This window comes from Chaetura pelagica, unplaced genomic scaffold, assembly GCF_000747805.2.
Source record: "Chaetura pelagica isolate M959 unplaced genomic scaffold, ChaPel_1.0 scaffold534, whole genome shotgun sequence".
In the NCBI taxonomy this organism is placed as follows: Eukaryota; Metazoa; Chordata; class Aves; order Apodiformes; family Apodidae; genus Chaetura; species Chaetura pelagica.
In genome coordinates this window covers 73864-91449 of record NW_009953065.1, presented here as the reverse complement: position 1 = coordinate 91449, position 17586 = coordinate 73864, and the positions used below count along the sequence as shown (strand labels likewise).

General features: G+C 36.8%; 1 protein-coding gene across 1 annotated transcript in view; it reads left to right on the top strand.

Annotated features, from left to right (window-relative positions):
- Positions 1-17586, top strand: part of COG5 (component of oligomeric golgi complex 5) — a 177682-nt gene that overhangs the window by 102122 nt on the left and 57974 nt on the right. The window contains exons 8-10 of the mRNA XM_009996782.1: positions 11156-11321; positions 12388-12500; positions 12595-12672. Coding sequence (XP_009995084.1) covers positions 11156-11321; positions 12388-12500; positions 12595-12672 — 357 coding nt within the window. The remainder of the gene's footprint in view (positions 1-11155; positions 11322-12387; positions 12501-12594; positions 12673-17586) is intronic.

Here is a 17586-nt window from a genome sequence, read left to right as displayed (position 1 = left end):
CAAGAAGGATGTGGACTAACCTGAGAGATACTAAAGTGTGAGCAATGAAAAACAGACTTATGAATAACTGTTTCATTACATTTCTGCTAGATGTTTGTATTTTTAGCTCAATATACAGTTGTTTTAGAGAAGGAGAATAAACTTGAACTGCTTTTTAAGATCTTTCCAGTATGTTTGGTAAATTTAGTAGCTTCTTGGAAAAGTCAGATGACATGGTGTCCTGGAACTGACACCTGAACAGATCGTCCAGCACGCTGGTTGCAGTGGATGCACGTGTGAGATAGCTCACATGAATGCATAGGAGGTCCAGCTCTCCAGCAAGTGTCATGTCTCTGACACAGGCAATGCTACTATTGTGTGTGCTGTAGTCATCTTGTAGAGTAGGGAACATGGCCTATATCTCTCTTCTGCCCCTGCACAAAGGCAAGTGGCCCACCCAGGCAAAAACACTGGGCATCCCTGGAGTTGCTTTATAATTTATAGGTGGCACAAAACTCATATTTTTCATTTACTTGAAGTTTCACTAGTGGAAAATATTTGCTACTGTAAAGAAAGTAAATCACCTTGTTGACAATTCAATACTGTATTTTACACACTGATAAGTCTGTGAAATCTGTTGGCACACTGCTTGATGTAGGTGCAGGGACATTCCATGCCAGCAGTTTGCTCTCTCATGTATGTGGACCAGCAGCATCCTTCAAAGGTGGAAGAGAGAAGAGGGAATCATCATTGTCAGACTGCTGAATGTCTGAATTATGACTTTTTTAGGTAACTATTACTTGGAGCCCTCTCACCTGCAAGGTCATCAGTGTCTGGCTGTGATAAACCACAAGAGAAATCAGTCACTCCATTGATAAGCGCTGTAGAGATCCAAAGTTGAATAATTTATTTTCCGAAGTAACTGTACATGTTTCAGTAGTCCTTCAGGAATATATGTAAATCTGTGTGTTTAAACTATGAGTTGATATTTAATAAAGCTTTTAAATTAGAGCATGAGGTTGAAATACAGTGTAAATGTTTGTAGTTTGCTGGGACTCTGCAGATGTCTAAGGAATGCTCTGCGTATATTGTTAGGAATAATCAAAGAGAAACTCCCTTAATAATAATTTGAAGGGATCCAGTCAGGGCTTTCTCTCAAAATATTTGTGCTTTACTCAACACCCTCACTCACTCAACAGATACAAGATGCTATTGGAAAGGATGTGTGCAGGTGTAAAGTCACATATGGAAAGGGTAGACTGTAGCTCACATCTTTGGAATTTAAATACTTGTTATGGATAGATCATTTTTGTGTAAAGTAGTTGGCACATTAAACCTGATAGGTTTTAAATTTCTATGTTGGAGATTGTTTCTTGAAAATATGAGTAATATTGGAAATCAGTGAAGATAGACAGTACTTCTGTAGGCTGAGTGGAGCTGCAGAACTTCAGCAGTAAGGCACAATGTAAGTTTATACATAAAAATGTCCGTGCGCTGCAGAACTTAGCACGTGCATTAACACAGTATCATGTTGTATTAATAAGCTGAGTGGGACAGCAGACAACTTACTTCACTTGTCAGATCCCCAAGTCTAACCTGTCTGTCAGCTGTACCTTTATCCAATGTTGAAACTGGAACTGTATGGTTTTGATCTTAATTTGTTTAGCTTGTGACAGCATTATTAAAGGTGTGTATGACACACTAGTGATCCACTTGAATACAGATAAAGGACAGTTTTACATACATACTGAAGATTGTTTTCTGGGAATTCCTCTAGACTTCAATTAAAAAAATACATCAGTGGATTTCAGCCAAATCAATCAGACAATTTGAATATAGATCACTACTTAAATTACATTTCAATCTCTATTCAGGATGTCTGGCTGACCAGAAAAGTAAGGCTAGCTCTTTACATTTATCTTGGTAGTTAGAGGTACTAAACTATATATGTATCGTGTAAAAGATAAAATACTAATTGATTTTTCTCAAGAAGCGAGTAACATAAAATTAAGTCTTATTAACTTGTATCTAAAAAAGATCTTGTGTATAGTTGTATGTATATTTTAATATCTTTGCTTTTTGTCAGTCCATGTGGCTTTAATAGCTGCTATATAACTAGAAAAATAGAATTTTTAGCTGACATGCTCAACTGTTGTGTATTGTTTAGTCCTTGGGCAAGCTGTTCCAGACGTGTGCCTGGGTTTTAATGGATCACTCATTCATTCAGAGATAGTACAAAGTTGCAACATTTAATCAGATTAGTTCTTAGTATTAGTGATAAATCAATAAACATCTCATTTGTGCTTACAGATTGGTTCTACTTAATAAGGATGTTATAGACCCAACTGATTTGATAGTCATGGGTCAAAGGGAAGAGTAACTGTAGTGCTGTGTGGACAGTGTATTTGGGAAGTTCTGGGTTGGTCTCCTTTTTGAATTTAGGCCTCAGTGACCTGCTGAAATTCACATCTTAAACTGTTGAGTCTGAACTCTAGTCAATGGATTGTTTTTTTCTCCTTGTAACTTAAAAGCTTACTTAAGCCATTCAAAGAGCTGCTGTTCATTAAATGCTCTGCAATTACTTTTCACTCAAGAATTCACAGGGTTGAAAATTATTTTTAAAATATGCTTGCCTGTACTCTGGTGACTTAAACCTGCAGAGGAGGAAGGGACAGCAAACAGCATCTTTCAATATTGTTTCCTTTCTGCTGTTGCTCTGGCTGTAATGAAGAGGCAATTTAGTTTGGCTGCTTTTTTCCTCCCCTTTTTTTAATCTCCCTTTTTTTTGCTACTCAAAGTTATTTTTTAAATAGAAATAGAGAAGTCAGAAGCTGTGATTGCTGCAGCAAAGTACTATGGAGACCTGTCACGACAACAATTTCAAATGAAACTGAATCTTCAGCTATTTAAAAAGTCAAAGTATTCTAGTCAGATTCTAGTGTCTCCTCTAGAGGCAGAGCTGGAGAGAAAGGAAGTGTACAGAGAGTTGTTGAGGAGAAAATATGTGTTCTTGCTTTTCAGTGGGCAAAAACATATTTCTGGGCTCAGTCTTGAAATTAAATACCCTGCAACATTCTTAATATCTGGGACCAGTTATTTAATGTGTTATATAATGCTGTGCTAGCAGTATTATCCTTTTTGTCTCATTAGACACATTTGCTATAAAATCTAGCTTGTACGCATTTCCAGCTGTTTGATTTTGAAGAAAAGATAGGCAGACGCTTCCCTTCTTGGAAGAAATTAGTCACAAAGCTGAAAAGAAGTTACTGGTGGTGGATATGGCAGTAATTAAATGCATTTACCTTTACGATACATTTCAGTTGCGGGTGATTTTTCAGATTTTCCAGATGGAAAATGCAAAGCATGATGTGAAATATATTAGATCCCAAGTCACTTGATGTTTGATCTGTGTGCCCTTGCAAAAGAAACCACCATCAAATATATTTTCCTGCTATTAGTAAAGCACACAGAAGATAAAAAATGACATGAATGTGGTACTGCTAGTAACCTTGTGATTGACAGTCTTACTTTGGTCTCCTCTTGTGTTCACAGTGCTTTGTAGAAGTTGCTAGTTGTTTCAGCTCTATGCTGATGCATAATAGTGTAGATACATCTACATATATATGAACATGAATGTTTTTCAATTAAAATAAATTTTTGGATTGCCAGTGATTAATCACTAAAATACAGTGTCCAATGGCACTACCAGGGGGTATTCAAAAAATGTGCAAGGAATTAAAATACCAAAGTATTTTGTTGCCCTGCAACAAACGTTTTCTGGACATATTTTGTAATGTTTACTAGTCAAGTTCATTGCTACTAGAGGTATTGGAAAGCACTATCTAGTAAATAGAGAATACATAAAGGAGATTTAAAAATTTATTTACTTAAAAAATACTGCTTTTCTTAAAGGATTGTTGAGAAAAAGGAATAAAGAGACTTGGTGGACAAGTCATTCTAAACTAGTGGATTAATCTTTTATACTATGTAAATGTAAGCAAATAGAGGCTTTCTTTTAAAATACATTTGGAGTTAATTTTTTATTGGTGAGTTATGAAGCCTTGAAAATAGTAGGTATGGTGAAAGTCTCTTCTGTCCAGTGAGATCCTGTGTGCATTTATTAAAATATATAAACTGAATTAGAAGCAGAATATGGGATTGTGTAGATTTTGTCTGCTTTCAGCTGTTGTATTGAAAGCTTTATATCACTTTGCCATTGTTCACTCACCCTATCTAGAGGTAATTTAGGAAGCTTAATGCAATTCATGTCCAACTGTGACAAGTATTTTTTGTAAAAGTAAAATTCTTCACTGCTCCTAGCCCATGTAAATGGTTAATCAAAGTGGATTGACAGATTATGTGTCTGGGTTTTTTCTCTCATTTTTTACCCTGTAGGTGTTTATGACTCATAAATGCAGAATTAGACCAAAAATCTGTGACTGGATAATGGAGTATTTGGAAGTACTTTACTGCACTTTTCAGTGCAGCACAACAAATAGGCTGCACTTTCCGGTGTTTATTTGTAAGGTTTTATTATTCTGTGGCCCTGCTAATCCCATCATTTCTGTTCCTGTTTTTATGACAGTGCAAGAAAGTTATTTATAAATAGTTTCTGTAAATGGGTATTCCTGAAAATATATCTGATCTGAACAGTATTTTTACATAGCTGTCTTTTATGGTAAAGTAATAGGTGAAAATTGAGAAGTCATTAATGTTTTACATCCCTTCACTCTGCTATGAATCATCACTTAGCTCTTTGCCAAAATCATTGTTTAGTGACATTTGTATACGAGAATCAACTGGATAATTTTTAAATTCACTCCTGGTCTTTTTCTTTGAAGATTCATCTTGATTAATTTGGCCACAAAACATTAAAAAATTGCCTTCTATTGCAGATTATGTTTTAAATACCTGTTCACTTAGAGCTTGATAATGTTTTTTTGAAGAATATGTGTAGCTTTTCTGGTCAAAAAACTGTTGCTATTAAATAAATTTTAAGGAATTAGAAGCTGTACATTGTGTGTGTCAGAGAGTGGGGGGAAAGTCAGAATACCTTAGAAAGCTATGAGGAACCACCTTGTGTGTTAGATCTTCCCATTGAGATTAGTTATTTTGAAATATGAAACACTCAGTATGGTCTCATACCAATTAGTAAATGTCATTTGTAATCACAAAAAAATTACTCCTCAGAGAATATCCGTCATGAAAACACAGGATTGTTTAATAACATTGAATTCAGTTTTCTTTGCAGACAGAAATGATTTAAATTAGAGACTGCTGCTTAGTCTGCTTCTGTGTTCTGGTTGTCCATCTGTTTAGGTGATTTTGCTGGACTGGAAACATGTCAACCATTATGTCTTGAACTGCTCTGGCCACATTGCAAAACTGAAACTGCACTAAGACTGGGTAGTGCCTATAAGGGCAAGAAGGTATCTGATTCTGATGCTTTTAACACAATTAATGGAAATACGATAATTGGTTCACCCATTTACATGAAGAGGCATGGGCCACTGCTCTGCTCAACTGCGAAAGTCTTTGTAAATAAAATATGGGAGATTAGGATGATTTCTGATTTGATTAAAATAGTCTAAACTGAACAACATGCATGAAATTCTGATAGGATTCCAGGGTTACAGCTGAGCAGAGAATGACCCTGGCTTTGGCTGGGTCTCTGCATAATCCATCCCAGTCTTTTTAATTGGTACTTTCGTGGATCTGTCTCTCTTCAAAACTAAGGCTGATGTTCTTTCTCTCCAGATAAGATAGTATGTTATTGTTAAATGCCTCTCCCAGACTGTAATTCTATTTGTGGTTTGTACCGTTGACTGTTGATTGTTAACAGGTTCTGAAATAATGTAATTAGGTGATCCAAGAAAAACATGTAAAGCATTAATAAGCCACATCTGCATAGAGCAGAATGAAAAACATGATTGACTAGGCATGATACTTATCTAAATAAGATAATTCATTTTGCCTTTTTCTCAGGTTAAAAATCTGCTCTTTGTCTCAGTCTTCTCTGGAAAATGGGTGTTTCATTGTGTTCTTGATCTGCTACTCGATACCATGTGAAATTCTGCATTATTGTACTTCTGGAGGTGTTCTTATGGTAACAGAAAATTTAAAACTTTGAGTTAGCTTGAAATGGCATGTGGAACTGAACAGTATGTTGCATTAGAAAGGGGTAATTCTGCATCAAAATGCTGCAGCTCCTAGGTAATGAATAATATCCTCTGTGTGGAACAAGTTACTCTTATATCTCCCTTCTTTCTTACTGCCTATGGTAAGTTCCTAGTTGTGTGAAGGTTTAAAAATGCTTTTACTGCCAGATCACTGAAGTGAGGGGTGAGAACTAACTTGTTCAGTAGCAGAACAGGATCCTGAATGTACATGCTAGCTGCAGGCAAAACTAGGCACAGTATTGCTTTTCCTTTAGATGACTTCAGATTTTTTCTTCACAATAACATTTTTGTATAATACACCTTTGCCCATTTATCTTTAAAAGGTCTAATAATCTCTTTTTTAAAAGTCTATAGAAATATAAAATATATTTCTTTAAATGCAGCCTCTGTAACAGAAAGAGGTTGGTCTTGTGCTTCTCACAGTGGACACAAAGACTTGGAAGACTGAGACTTTTGTCAGGGGGTGGGTAACACTGTGGACACTGAGGAGGTGTTGTTAGGTGTATGTGCAGACACTTGTTCTCTTTCCAGGTGCCCTTAGTGGAACTCAATAAAAAATACTGCAGGAGTTCATTGCTATGTATTCCTGTAACTGTAAGCAGAACTAGGAAGGGAAAATGGAGCCAGGAGAAGGATGTCTTCAGGCTTATTTGAACTAGCCTATCTCTGTCTTGCAGGGCCCTGAGCAGCCTGGTCTGGTGGATCCTCCTTTGAGCAGGGAGGATGATGAGCTTTTGTGCAAAGATCAGAATTAGTAATGACATCTTCTGTCCTTATACTTCTGTACTTCAGCGATGGGACTTGAGTCAGCAGGTGCAAGTCCAGATTGCACAAGGACAAGACACATGCTACAACCTTGCCCTCTACTCTCTAACTTTCATCAGAAAGTACCAGCTGTGTCTTTAGTAGAGAAGCCACATCTTCAGATTAACTGGCTGACTGATTCTTTATTGATGAGGTCTTTAGAGATTGGTCAAGTTGTGTAAGAGGTGAGAACAGCATTTTAAGAAGCTTGTTTTGGCTCAGATGCCCTTATTTCTTGCTGTCTGTTAGTTTTTATAATTTTGTATGATTTCTACTCTTAATTTATACTTTTTCAACACATGAGTACAGCATTGTAGGATAAAATTTGGAATTGTTAAGGGGAAGTTGATCTAGCTGATCTGTCCTCAGAGGTGCCAGATACTTTCTTTGAAATTACTTTCACATTGATAGCCTAAGGCTTAGTAAACTTTGGAATATTGCTTGATGTTTTATGAGGTAATTCTTTACAACAGTTCTTGATGCCTTTCTGTTCCATTAGCTCTTAGCCATCTGTTGCTTTGATTACACTATTACAGGGAATAAGTGCTTTGGCAAGCTATTTAGCTGTGTTGAAAAATCTTGTTTCTTTGCTTTCTAGTATTTTATTGCTTCTGTTTCTTTTTTTTTCTTCTCTCAACCTTTGTAGTGCAATGCTTTTCGTTATTTACTCCTTGTTATTCTAAGAAACAAAAGTCTGACCTAGTTTGAGGACATTTTGAGGTTTATGGCTGTTTATGGCTGTGCTTTATGGCTGTTTTCATTTCCTGTGAAGTATCTTCTATCAAAAGAAGTTGTGTATTCCAAACATGGGCTGACAGAAGGTAGATATTATAACCTAAACATATTTACATGTTTTGCTTTGGGATTCTTGGCTATTAAGGCTTAAAATGTGCATTTCTAGAGTCTGGCCAATGTGTTATGTCAGTATTACCTTCTATATAAAATTATAACATCTTAACCTCTCACTTCTCCCAACACTGCAAAGGTCAAAACATGAAGAACTGGAAGATCATTAGAAAGAAGTCTGTATTTTCTGGATTTACATTGCCAATTTGACCTTTTCATGTATTGCTCAGATTTTAAGGATGAACAGAGTAAAAGACAGATGGGATGATAAAGAACACAGAGACATGCTTTCCTAAGTAGGTTCATTTTTAGGAGTTGTAATATATCAATTAATATTTTTTTTAAGGCATGCACTTTTGGAAATAAATTAAATTCTGTTTTTAGACTGCAGCTGAATTTCATTGGCATTTGATTTCTACTTTTAGGTTTTTTGTTAATTTTTCCTGCAATTAAAATAGCTGAGTGACACTACAAAGCAGGAATTCCAGCAATTCTTAGTAAATAATTTATTCTGCTGAATAGGTCATTTCGCCTTGGCTGCAACTGAGGTGATTGAGTTCCTTCACTGCTTACCTCTTTGAGCTTTTTGAATTGCAACTTTTCCTGGAGTAACTTCTCACTTTTCTTCACTTTTGGTGACAGTAAGAACTACTTGTATTTGGTAGCTGTGCATGTTCACAAATCCTTCCTCAGTCCCTTGATCTTTAAGTAGCAGTACTTGTTATAGGGCTAATAATGTTATTTAAGGGAACATTATTTGAAGGAGGCAATGTGTTGTAATGGTAACAAGAGGGGAGAAGGAGTAAATACTCCACTGACTGGGGATTTTCAGCCTCACAAAGAAAGGTAGACTAACCAATCATTAACAGAATATATATGTATGTATTTACAACTATTTTTCTTAATTAAAACCATTGCAGAAGCTATTAAGGGATCTTTTTTTGGTTATTCAGCTGACCTTGTAAAGCTGAACTGTGTTGGAAATTAAAACTGCTGTCTCATATGAACAAAGTGAACTGAGTGAAGTAAACATAGTGAACAGCAGGTTTCCATAATGGCGGTTTTGGTTATTCCCTAAGTATTCCTAACTTTAGAATTAATTGTTTGACAACTTTTGGCTAAACCCCGTTGTTTTGAAACACAGCACAGGCTCTGTTGGAGGACAACTTTGGGCCTATACTGCTTGTTTGTAAGGAAACTAAGTATCTGACCACCAGGGTATTCAAGGCTGGATAGTGCCCTGCTCACCTTGTGATGCTGTTCTATTTTAGTTAGTTAATATATGAACATTTACTAGAGTCTGACTGAAACTTCTCTCAGTGCTCTTAGTATTGTGGTAAGATATTGATTTTATATCACTGACTTGGTGCCTTCTTTTATAATTGTTTAAGTATTCTATAAGAATTACAGCAATTTGAACAAGAAAAACTGGTAAATGAGGCAAGTCTTTTCTATCTTTTCTTTCTTTCAATTTCATTCTCTTTTTCCCTTGCAGCTTTTTTTCATTCTATTCCCCATCCTCTTCCCATTTATATTTTCCTCTTCTTGTTCATTCTGTCCCCAAATTCCCTCCTTGCATTATACTACTCTTCATTTTCTGACATCCCATTAATCTTCCAGTCTTTATGGCTTACTTTCCCACCTCCACAAGCACACCCACAGGATGCTTAGAGATTTTACAGCATACCCAGTTGTCAAGAAACTAAACCTACAAGTCCCAGACCCATAATACTGTGCTGGGAATGCTGTTTAATTCCCACACTATTTCGAAAAAAGAAACTGGTGCAGTTAGTGTAAGGTCTGCAAACCCTAATGTGTGCCTAATATTCCTTTGCTTTCCAATAAACCTGGGAATTCCTCATTGGAGTTGGGGAAGAAGATGGCATCTGGCTTTTTTTACTTCAGCTGTGGTTCTGATCTCTGCAGAAACCCTAGAAAGTGTGACATGAATGTGTAGTTACAGTGCTGTGCACTCTGAAACATTAGGTTTAAGGAAATGTACCGTTCGTCAATGGATCAGAAAACCTGTTGGAGTCTATGGTGGTACCAGCAAGACCATCCTCAGCAGCATCATAGCTTTACTGCAGTGGTATCAGTGCAGGTTCCCCATGCCTGAGAGGCAGATGAGCACAGCTGCTTGCTTTGACTCAAGAATGTCTGGATAAAAAACCTGTGACCTGAGGAAGATGAAGCTGAGTTGCACTGGTGCTGCAGTAGACCCCTTTAATGTTAGTGACTGCTGCAGCCATCAGCAGGAGTAGCGGGTGTCACTGCCAGAGGAGAGTTGCAGTGGGGTTTCTAGTGGGATGTGCCTGCCGTCTCACACACTTCTGTCCAGAGTGATTGCCAGGATTTCTGCCAGACCATGTTCTTTACTGCTGGCAGAAATCACTAAGAAAAATGACAAAAGACTGCATTTCTAATATGTGTATGATCAACTGATCGCCCCCTCCACTAATTGCCTGAGAATGCTAAATAAAAAAGCAGTGTTCAGTGTATGGATGAGAGTGCTTAGTTTCCAAAGGCAATAATTTGAGCCTTTTCTGTTGCTAAATAGCACCCATGCCAGTGTTTAGTGTTGCACAGTGGAACTATCATCAGATTTAATCTTAATCAAAGGTTTCTTAAACAACAAACCTGAACAGTTTTTGGATAGTTTTCAATCCCCTGTATTATTGAGCAATACAGAGACACCTGAGCTTTTTTAATTTGTTTTTTTCCTTTTTTAAATTTTTTTTTCCTTAGTTCCCCAAGCTTTGGAAATGATCCCTGTTTGCTTTGCATTCCTAATTCTACTGTGAGGAAGACAACATGGTCAGCATTAGAAATAGAATAGGCTTAAATTCTGCAGGAGTCAGTAGTAGGGGCTTGACCTGCTTGTCCTTGGTTGTTTTTTTAAGCCTGTATCTCATTTAGTTAACGGTTTGGCACTTAAATGACAATATTATAATAGATACCATGTGTTAAAACAATATTTCTAGCTACACCATAGCTGAATATAGCTGTACTGTAACTACCCTTGGAATTATCGGATCAATCCCCAGTGACCCGTGCTAGGTTAGATATTGCCAGCAGTGCTTCCAGTTCCTTTTTTGTCATTCTTATCAGAGAGTAGTGCCAAAGGAAGCTAAGCAAAGCATTGTTAAACAATCAAAGGAAATCAGTCCTCTCCTTTACCCTCTTTTCTCTGTTATGCTGTAAGATTGCCATTTATTTAATGTTACATGAAATTAATTACCAGACTGAACTTAAATATGAACTTGCCCAGTAAAATGATGTTCCATCATGGATAAAAAAACCTCTAGTACAGTTAAAGGTAATAATTATTTTTAAAAATCTTTCTCTAGAATCCGACTCAAGTGGGAACTGCTCTTCAGGTTTTCCATAATCTTGGGACTTTGAAGGATACCATTGCTAATGTCGTAGATGGATACTGCACAGTCCTGGAGGAGAACATTAAAAATGCTTTGGATATCAAAGTATTGACCCAGCCATCTCAAACTGCTACAAGAGGTATGATACTGGTTTTACAAGGAATGGTAACTGAATTTTTCGACAGAAGTACAGTATGTTGTCAAGAGGAAGAAACTCTCACATCCAAGCCTGTTATAGGAATGTTCCCCTACCTACTTTAACCAGTAAAGGATGGGAGCAGGCATGTCTCAGAAGTAATCTAAAACAAAGCCAAAATTGGGTCTTTATGTTGTTACGGGGATCAGAAGTTTTCCTTCATTTCCCCTCCTCTTTTTCCTGACTCATCCAGAAAATTTTCCTCATTAGTTTACAACCTTACAGTGTTTTCTTAGCAGTTTGTCATTAATTCAAATTTTGCTTTCTTTGTGTTAGTGGGAGGATCATGGGTAGAATCTCTTTGCAAGCAATGGAACAAACCTGTGGCTATGTTGTGATGTTTTTTTCAGGTGGAAATCTTTCCCAAGCAGTGTAGTCGGTATGAAGGAATGTTGCACTGTTCAACATTTCGTTCCCACATGTTAGTGCAGAAACAAAAGAACACAGGGGGACGGGGTGGGCAGGCAAATTTGAGCATTGGCAATATGAAAATTTAAAACTTTTTTAAAAAAACAACTTTGCAACAATTTGGAGGTCCAAAACCATAATCACCAGCATGATAAAGAAATACAGCCCCCTCAAGGAGAGCGGTGGTTTAGAAGCTGCATGTCCATGAGCTGCTTTTTTTAGCACTTCACCTATGTGTTTAAGTCCTGAGCTGGTAAATACCTGTATTTATCACAGGTGCTGTCTCTACCATTTCACTTTGCTATTACATCCTGATCCTCATTAGCATTACCTTGGTGTTTCTGTGGAAGTCTAAAGTGCTAAAGCAGGTAACGGTGATGAACATTGAAGTATCCCTACTAAACTTCAGAGTTTACTTGACTTCTCAAGTCAAGTAAGTGAGACAAGTAAGGCCATTTACAGAGCTGTTTTGAAGCCAATTTATGCTGCTTTGACTTGGAAAAAAAATTCTTAGCGTGCAGAGAGATCTGTATTTCTGATCTTTTAATTTTCGTGTATGAAGGCTGAAATGTTTTGCTCTGTGTTTTAAAAATCCATTTAGGAGGCCCTGGTAGAGCTGCTATGCCAACACCTGGGAACACAGCAGCTTTTCGAGCTGCCCTCTGGACAAACATGGAGAAGCTCATGGATCAGATCTGTGCAGCTTGTGGACAGGTAATCAGCAGCTAATTCCTGTTTGTCTAGTCATGCAGTTTTGCATATATGATATTAGATGTCAGTTTTCCTCTCAATAAATTATTTCTTACAGGTTCAACATTTGCAGAAGGTATTAACAAAGAAGAGGGATCCTGTGTCACATGTCTGCTTCATAGAGGAAATAGTTAAGGTAAAGTTTTAATTTAGCTGAGTGTGTTTTAGCAATTCTGTTAAGGAAATTGTGATGAGGGAATGCTTTTGTTTGTGATTTTACAGTTCCATTAAAAAATTGTAATTAAATTAATGGGAAAGTGTTGAAAGTCACACTAACATCAAAAGCTGTATTTATGATCTGTGGATTACGTCTGTAGGGTATAAATGTGTTCTTTTAATAATTTATCTTGTTTCCTTTAAAGTGAGCTGATAAGGCACCACAGTCAGTTTTTATTACTGATCATTAATGTCATTCCATAAAATACCATGTGATATAAGTAATTAAGTCTGTTAGTTTGCATAGGAATATGTGTCTTCATCTAGCAGTTTCAGCCATCTGTTTCTTTGCTTCTTGGCAACTTCTTCCTTGAAAAATAATCATGGCTGTTCTTTTGAATACCTGTTCTTTTCCATTCAATTGCATTCTGCTCTATTCATATTTGGAATAATTTGATTAATGGCCTTCTTTAGTGTTAGGAAGAGAATTACTGAAGCTATCTCATCTATCTTGGTAGATGAGAAGAAACAAAAACAGAAGATGTGTTTATGCAGACATGTCCTTTTCCAAGTATATAGCTGGATTTTTAATTTACATGAATTTAATTTTTGAAGTATATTGGGGAAACTCTTGATATGCAAATGTGGTCTTCTCAACAGTGAAAGCAAATAATGAAGGTTAAACATAGCATTTAAGTTCATCTGTCTGTTAAGCCCATCCCCAAAAAATGTTGCACAGAGCATCACTTTTCTATGAGGCACTTCAAGCTTCTCTTTCTGTCTTATAAAAAGAATTCCACAACAGAACACAAAACCTCTCAAAAACTTTACAAACTTAACTATATTTTCTTCATTTAAAAGTTTGATCTGGCCAAAAATATTTGTTGCTGCCTCAGTGGAGCTCTTTGGTGGATCAGCATGTTTAGGAGAAATATAGAAATCTAGAGACAGAAGGAGGAACTCTGGAAGGCTCAAAAAGAGTTTGGATGGAAAGGGAGGTTAGATAAATGAGCTTTCGATGTTCATGAGTTGTTCCCACCCTAAGCCTGTGCTTTTTGCTTTCACTCTTCCCTTATGAAGAAGGGAAGGAATAAGAGTTTTTCCAGGCGTCGAGGATGATTAATAGAGGGAAGCCAAAGCAAATCTTTTATCATCCTGGAGAATAAATGAGCTGAGAAAATTAATCTCAATGGAAGCTAAATGCAAAGTAAAGAAAAAGTCATTAGAAAATAAAATAAAGGGCTTTTGATTTGTCATGCCAAGCATGTTCCATAATATCTCCAATTACCCTTCCTTCCCCTTGACTTCATACTGCAGGACTGCATCTAAATGGCAAACTATATTTCATAAATAAAATCCACCTATTTGTTTCTCCACAGTTATCACTCCTCCAGGTAGCTTGCTCTTCAATAGGTGTTTTGGCATAGTAAAACTCCAGGCTGGACAGTTGTCATTCTTAGTGAGGCAGATAAGGATTAGTGGTGCATCCTTGTCTGATGCTGCTAGAACTCTCTCAGCATGATGTGGTACTGCTGGTAGCACTGATGCTTTACTTTCTTCTTACCTGAGATGGTTCAGTGTAGCACAGTGTTTTTATTGGCCCTTCTCACAATTATGCCATTTGTTCTAGCATCTTTTGGAAAAGGTATAGCACCAGCCTGCAGATGGGTGAAGTCACACCAAACAGTAGAGCTGTTGTTTAGACAAAGCCTGACAAGTACTAGATGCTGCTGAAATTCAGGAGTGTATGTACAGATGGCTGTATGGGAGAGTGGGAATTGTTGTGTACATTGAAAATAGATGTAAGTAAGAAACTGGTATTTTGCCATTTACTAATGAAGATTCCATCTTGTGCTTTCCTCAGCAAGTGTTATAAAGAGGGAGAAAAGTTGAATTTTCTTTACTGTATTCAATTTCATTAATAAACTGAGCAAATTAACACAACAAACTAAAGGCACTAACATTATACCCATTTGCTGGGGCAGCATGCCCACGCCAGAAGATAGGAAAACGAATCATCCACTCTATAGCCTGTGCACTAATTACTGTTACTGATGTCAACATTATTATTATAGTCATCTTATGCAGCAGCTGCTTTGCCTGTCCATCTGCTTCCTTGTTTTGATTACTGCAGTGCAAGTATCATCTTAGCAAGCATAAGAGAAGAGGAGACCCAGCCTTTTTAAAGCACAAGCCCTTTAATGGCAAGGAAGCTACGATCTCAAACATAAGCTTTCTGGCCTTCTGATTACCTGTTACCATAATAATATTTAGTAGTGATGTATCAAGTTGTACCAAAAATGTACTTAAAAAAATACTAATTAATTAAAGGATTCTAAAAATTTCTCTGTTTAAAAAACAAAACCATAAATCTGACAGATCGAGAAACTGAGGCATAGAACTTGTAAAATTTCTAAATAGTGGAGTTCAGCAGCAGGGCAATGACAACAGTCACATCTTTTAAAGTATGTCACACTCTGTAAAAGTATGTTTTTTCGTACAGAATTACCTTCCAAGTTTTCCTGCCATTATATGAGACCAAGAGTTAAGTGACATATCCAGGCTTGCATGAGTATCTTGGAAGAATCTGGAGATGAAATTTATACTGTACTTTCTTCCACTCCTTTCCTTTGCAGATCTAGATTTTGGTAATTTACCTTTGCCACAGTATGAAATGAGTGCAAAGGATTTGCCATCCATTTTTAAGAGAATGCAGAATTCATTACATTCTAATTTCTAGTTTTTGAGAAAATGAAGAGAGATTTCATTTTATACATTTTTTTAAAAGATAGGGTTATTGTTTTCATAATGTTAAGGGTAAAAATTCAAATTACAAGTAGGATCTAAATAATGCAAATTTGGTATTTTTTTCACCTAATGACTGGTTATTTATATCCCTTCTTTCAATTGCTTAATTCACCTTCATAGAGCTAATAGGTTACTCCAGTTTACTTTGCTTTATTGCTTCTCTCTTTCAATGTGCCATGACTAATCCTGCCTTAGCTGTTGTAATACCTAAACTGCAATTGACTTCAGTGTAAGTCGAAGCACAACATTTCTTTCTGTGACAGCCAGCTTCCTAATTAGAGATAAGAATCCCTCTAAGCCCCTTGTAAAAGAGTTGAAAATGATCTCTGATCCCCATCTATTTTGGGTCCTTCACTCCTACAGAGGCATCCACAAACAGTTCTGCAAAGTGAGAAGCAGCCTAACAAGCAGCAAATCATTCATCATTTGGCAGGGGCTGAGGAGCCTGCACTGGGGTGCTCAGTAGCAAGGGTAGCAGGGGATGCTTCCTGTGAGGGCAGCTCAGCCCTTGGTCACCTTTGATTTGCGGATGTCCCGCTTGTTAGCAGGGAAGGCACAACACATGCCCTGCCGTTTACTTAAGGCTCTGGGTAAAAAAGTCAGCTGGGAGTTGTAGGGAGTGTTATCATGGACTTCGTGCAGAGCTTTTATCATTGCCTCTCCTGATGAACGTTTGGTGAGTAAGCAGGCTATTTTCTTGAGTTGTCAACACTGGCAGTATGGGGTGTTAACGATACAGAAGGAAATAAAGTAAATAAATGGAAAATATAAGTGTTTATTGCCTAAAGTGTACTTACATTTCATCTTCTTTTTTTTCTCCTCCCTGTCCAAACTTGTTAAAGATGTTGCTGCTTTGAAATTATTCACATCAACTTCACTTCTTCACATTCAGTTGACCCAATTAAAAATAATCCTATGTGTAAAAAATTGAAAAATAATCTAATTACTGCCTTATGTGAGTTCAGAAAATAATCTAGTTTTCCCCTATTATTACAAGCATGTGATTTATTTTCCAGTATTTTTTGTAGAAGCAAAAATGGATTACTTGCATGTAATTTCTACTGTGATTTCTGTTTATTATTTAAACAGTAGCAAGATACTTTGTGGAGATCTAACACAGGTGAATGAGCAGGTTTTTTAATTCTGTTTCCCTGACAGAAACGTGCACCTGTAAATAAATGGGATAGTGTGGAAGTCATGTGGGTTAGTAGGTTATAATGACCTATTTCACTCGTGGTTTGGTGGAGTTTTTGGTGGTGGTTGAAAATTATTAGGTCAGTTGGTTTTCAGTCAGCCCACTGTTCAAAAAGAAATGCATTTACCAGAAGTGCTCCTTTTATCACTATTCTTGTCAATCTTCCGTGAACAGCGACAGGCTGAGTGGATGTGGTAACAAAACCACCCTTTCATCCTTGGACTGGGCATGTAGTAGGCAAGGTGAAGGTGTAGCTTGAATTGCTGCTGTACTCAGTTCTCTGGGTAGAAGAAAGCTGTGAGGTCCCTGGGGTGGACACTGGCTTTTGAAAACACTAAGTTTTTTTTTTATTTATGTCTAGTTGATGCGTATCTTGCAGGAATATGGGAGGATTAATTTATGTTTTAAGTAGTTTTTAAGATATAGGACACTGTTAAAGACCTAAGTATTTTTGTTCCTTACAAATTAGTTTTTCAGAGCAATCACTTAAGAATTCTAATATTCTAATAGTGAAAATGCACTTTATTTTCTAGTTAAGAAGGCTATATTTGAAAAAAACAAACCTATTTTGTTTCTTTTATTTCTTGTCAGGTGCACAAAGAGACCTTTTTAAAATGTCGCACTACTGCTGGAAGTCTAGAAACTATTACACCTTGGGTATAAACTGATCAACTCAGTCTAATGAAATTCTATGCCCTGCAGTAAAACAAAAAAATCAAGGTCATTTTTAAAATCATGGTGTCATTTATTGACATCTGTTCACCTGGAATGTATAATGTAGACAACATTAGAAATTTAAATGCACTGTTCTTTTAAGAAATTTAGGCTCCACTACTTTGAGAAGAAAGAAAAGGTTTGTTGAAAACACCCTGGGAATTTGTCTATTTCTTT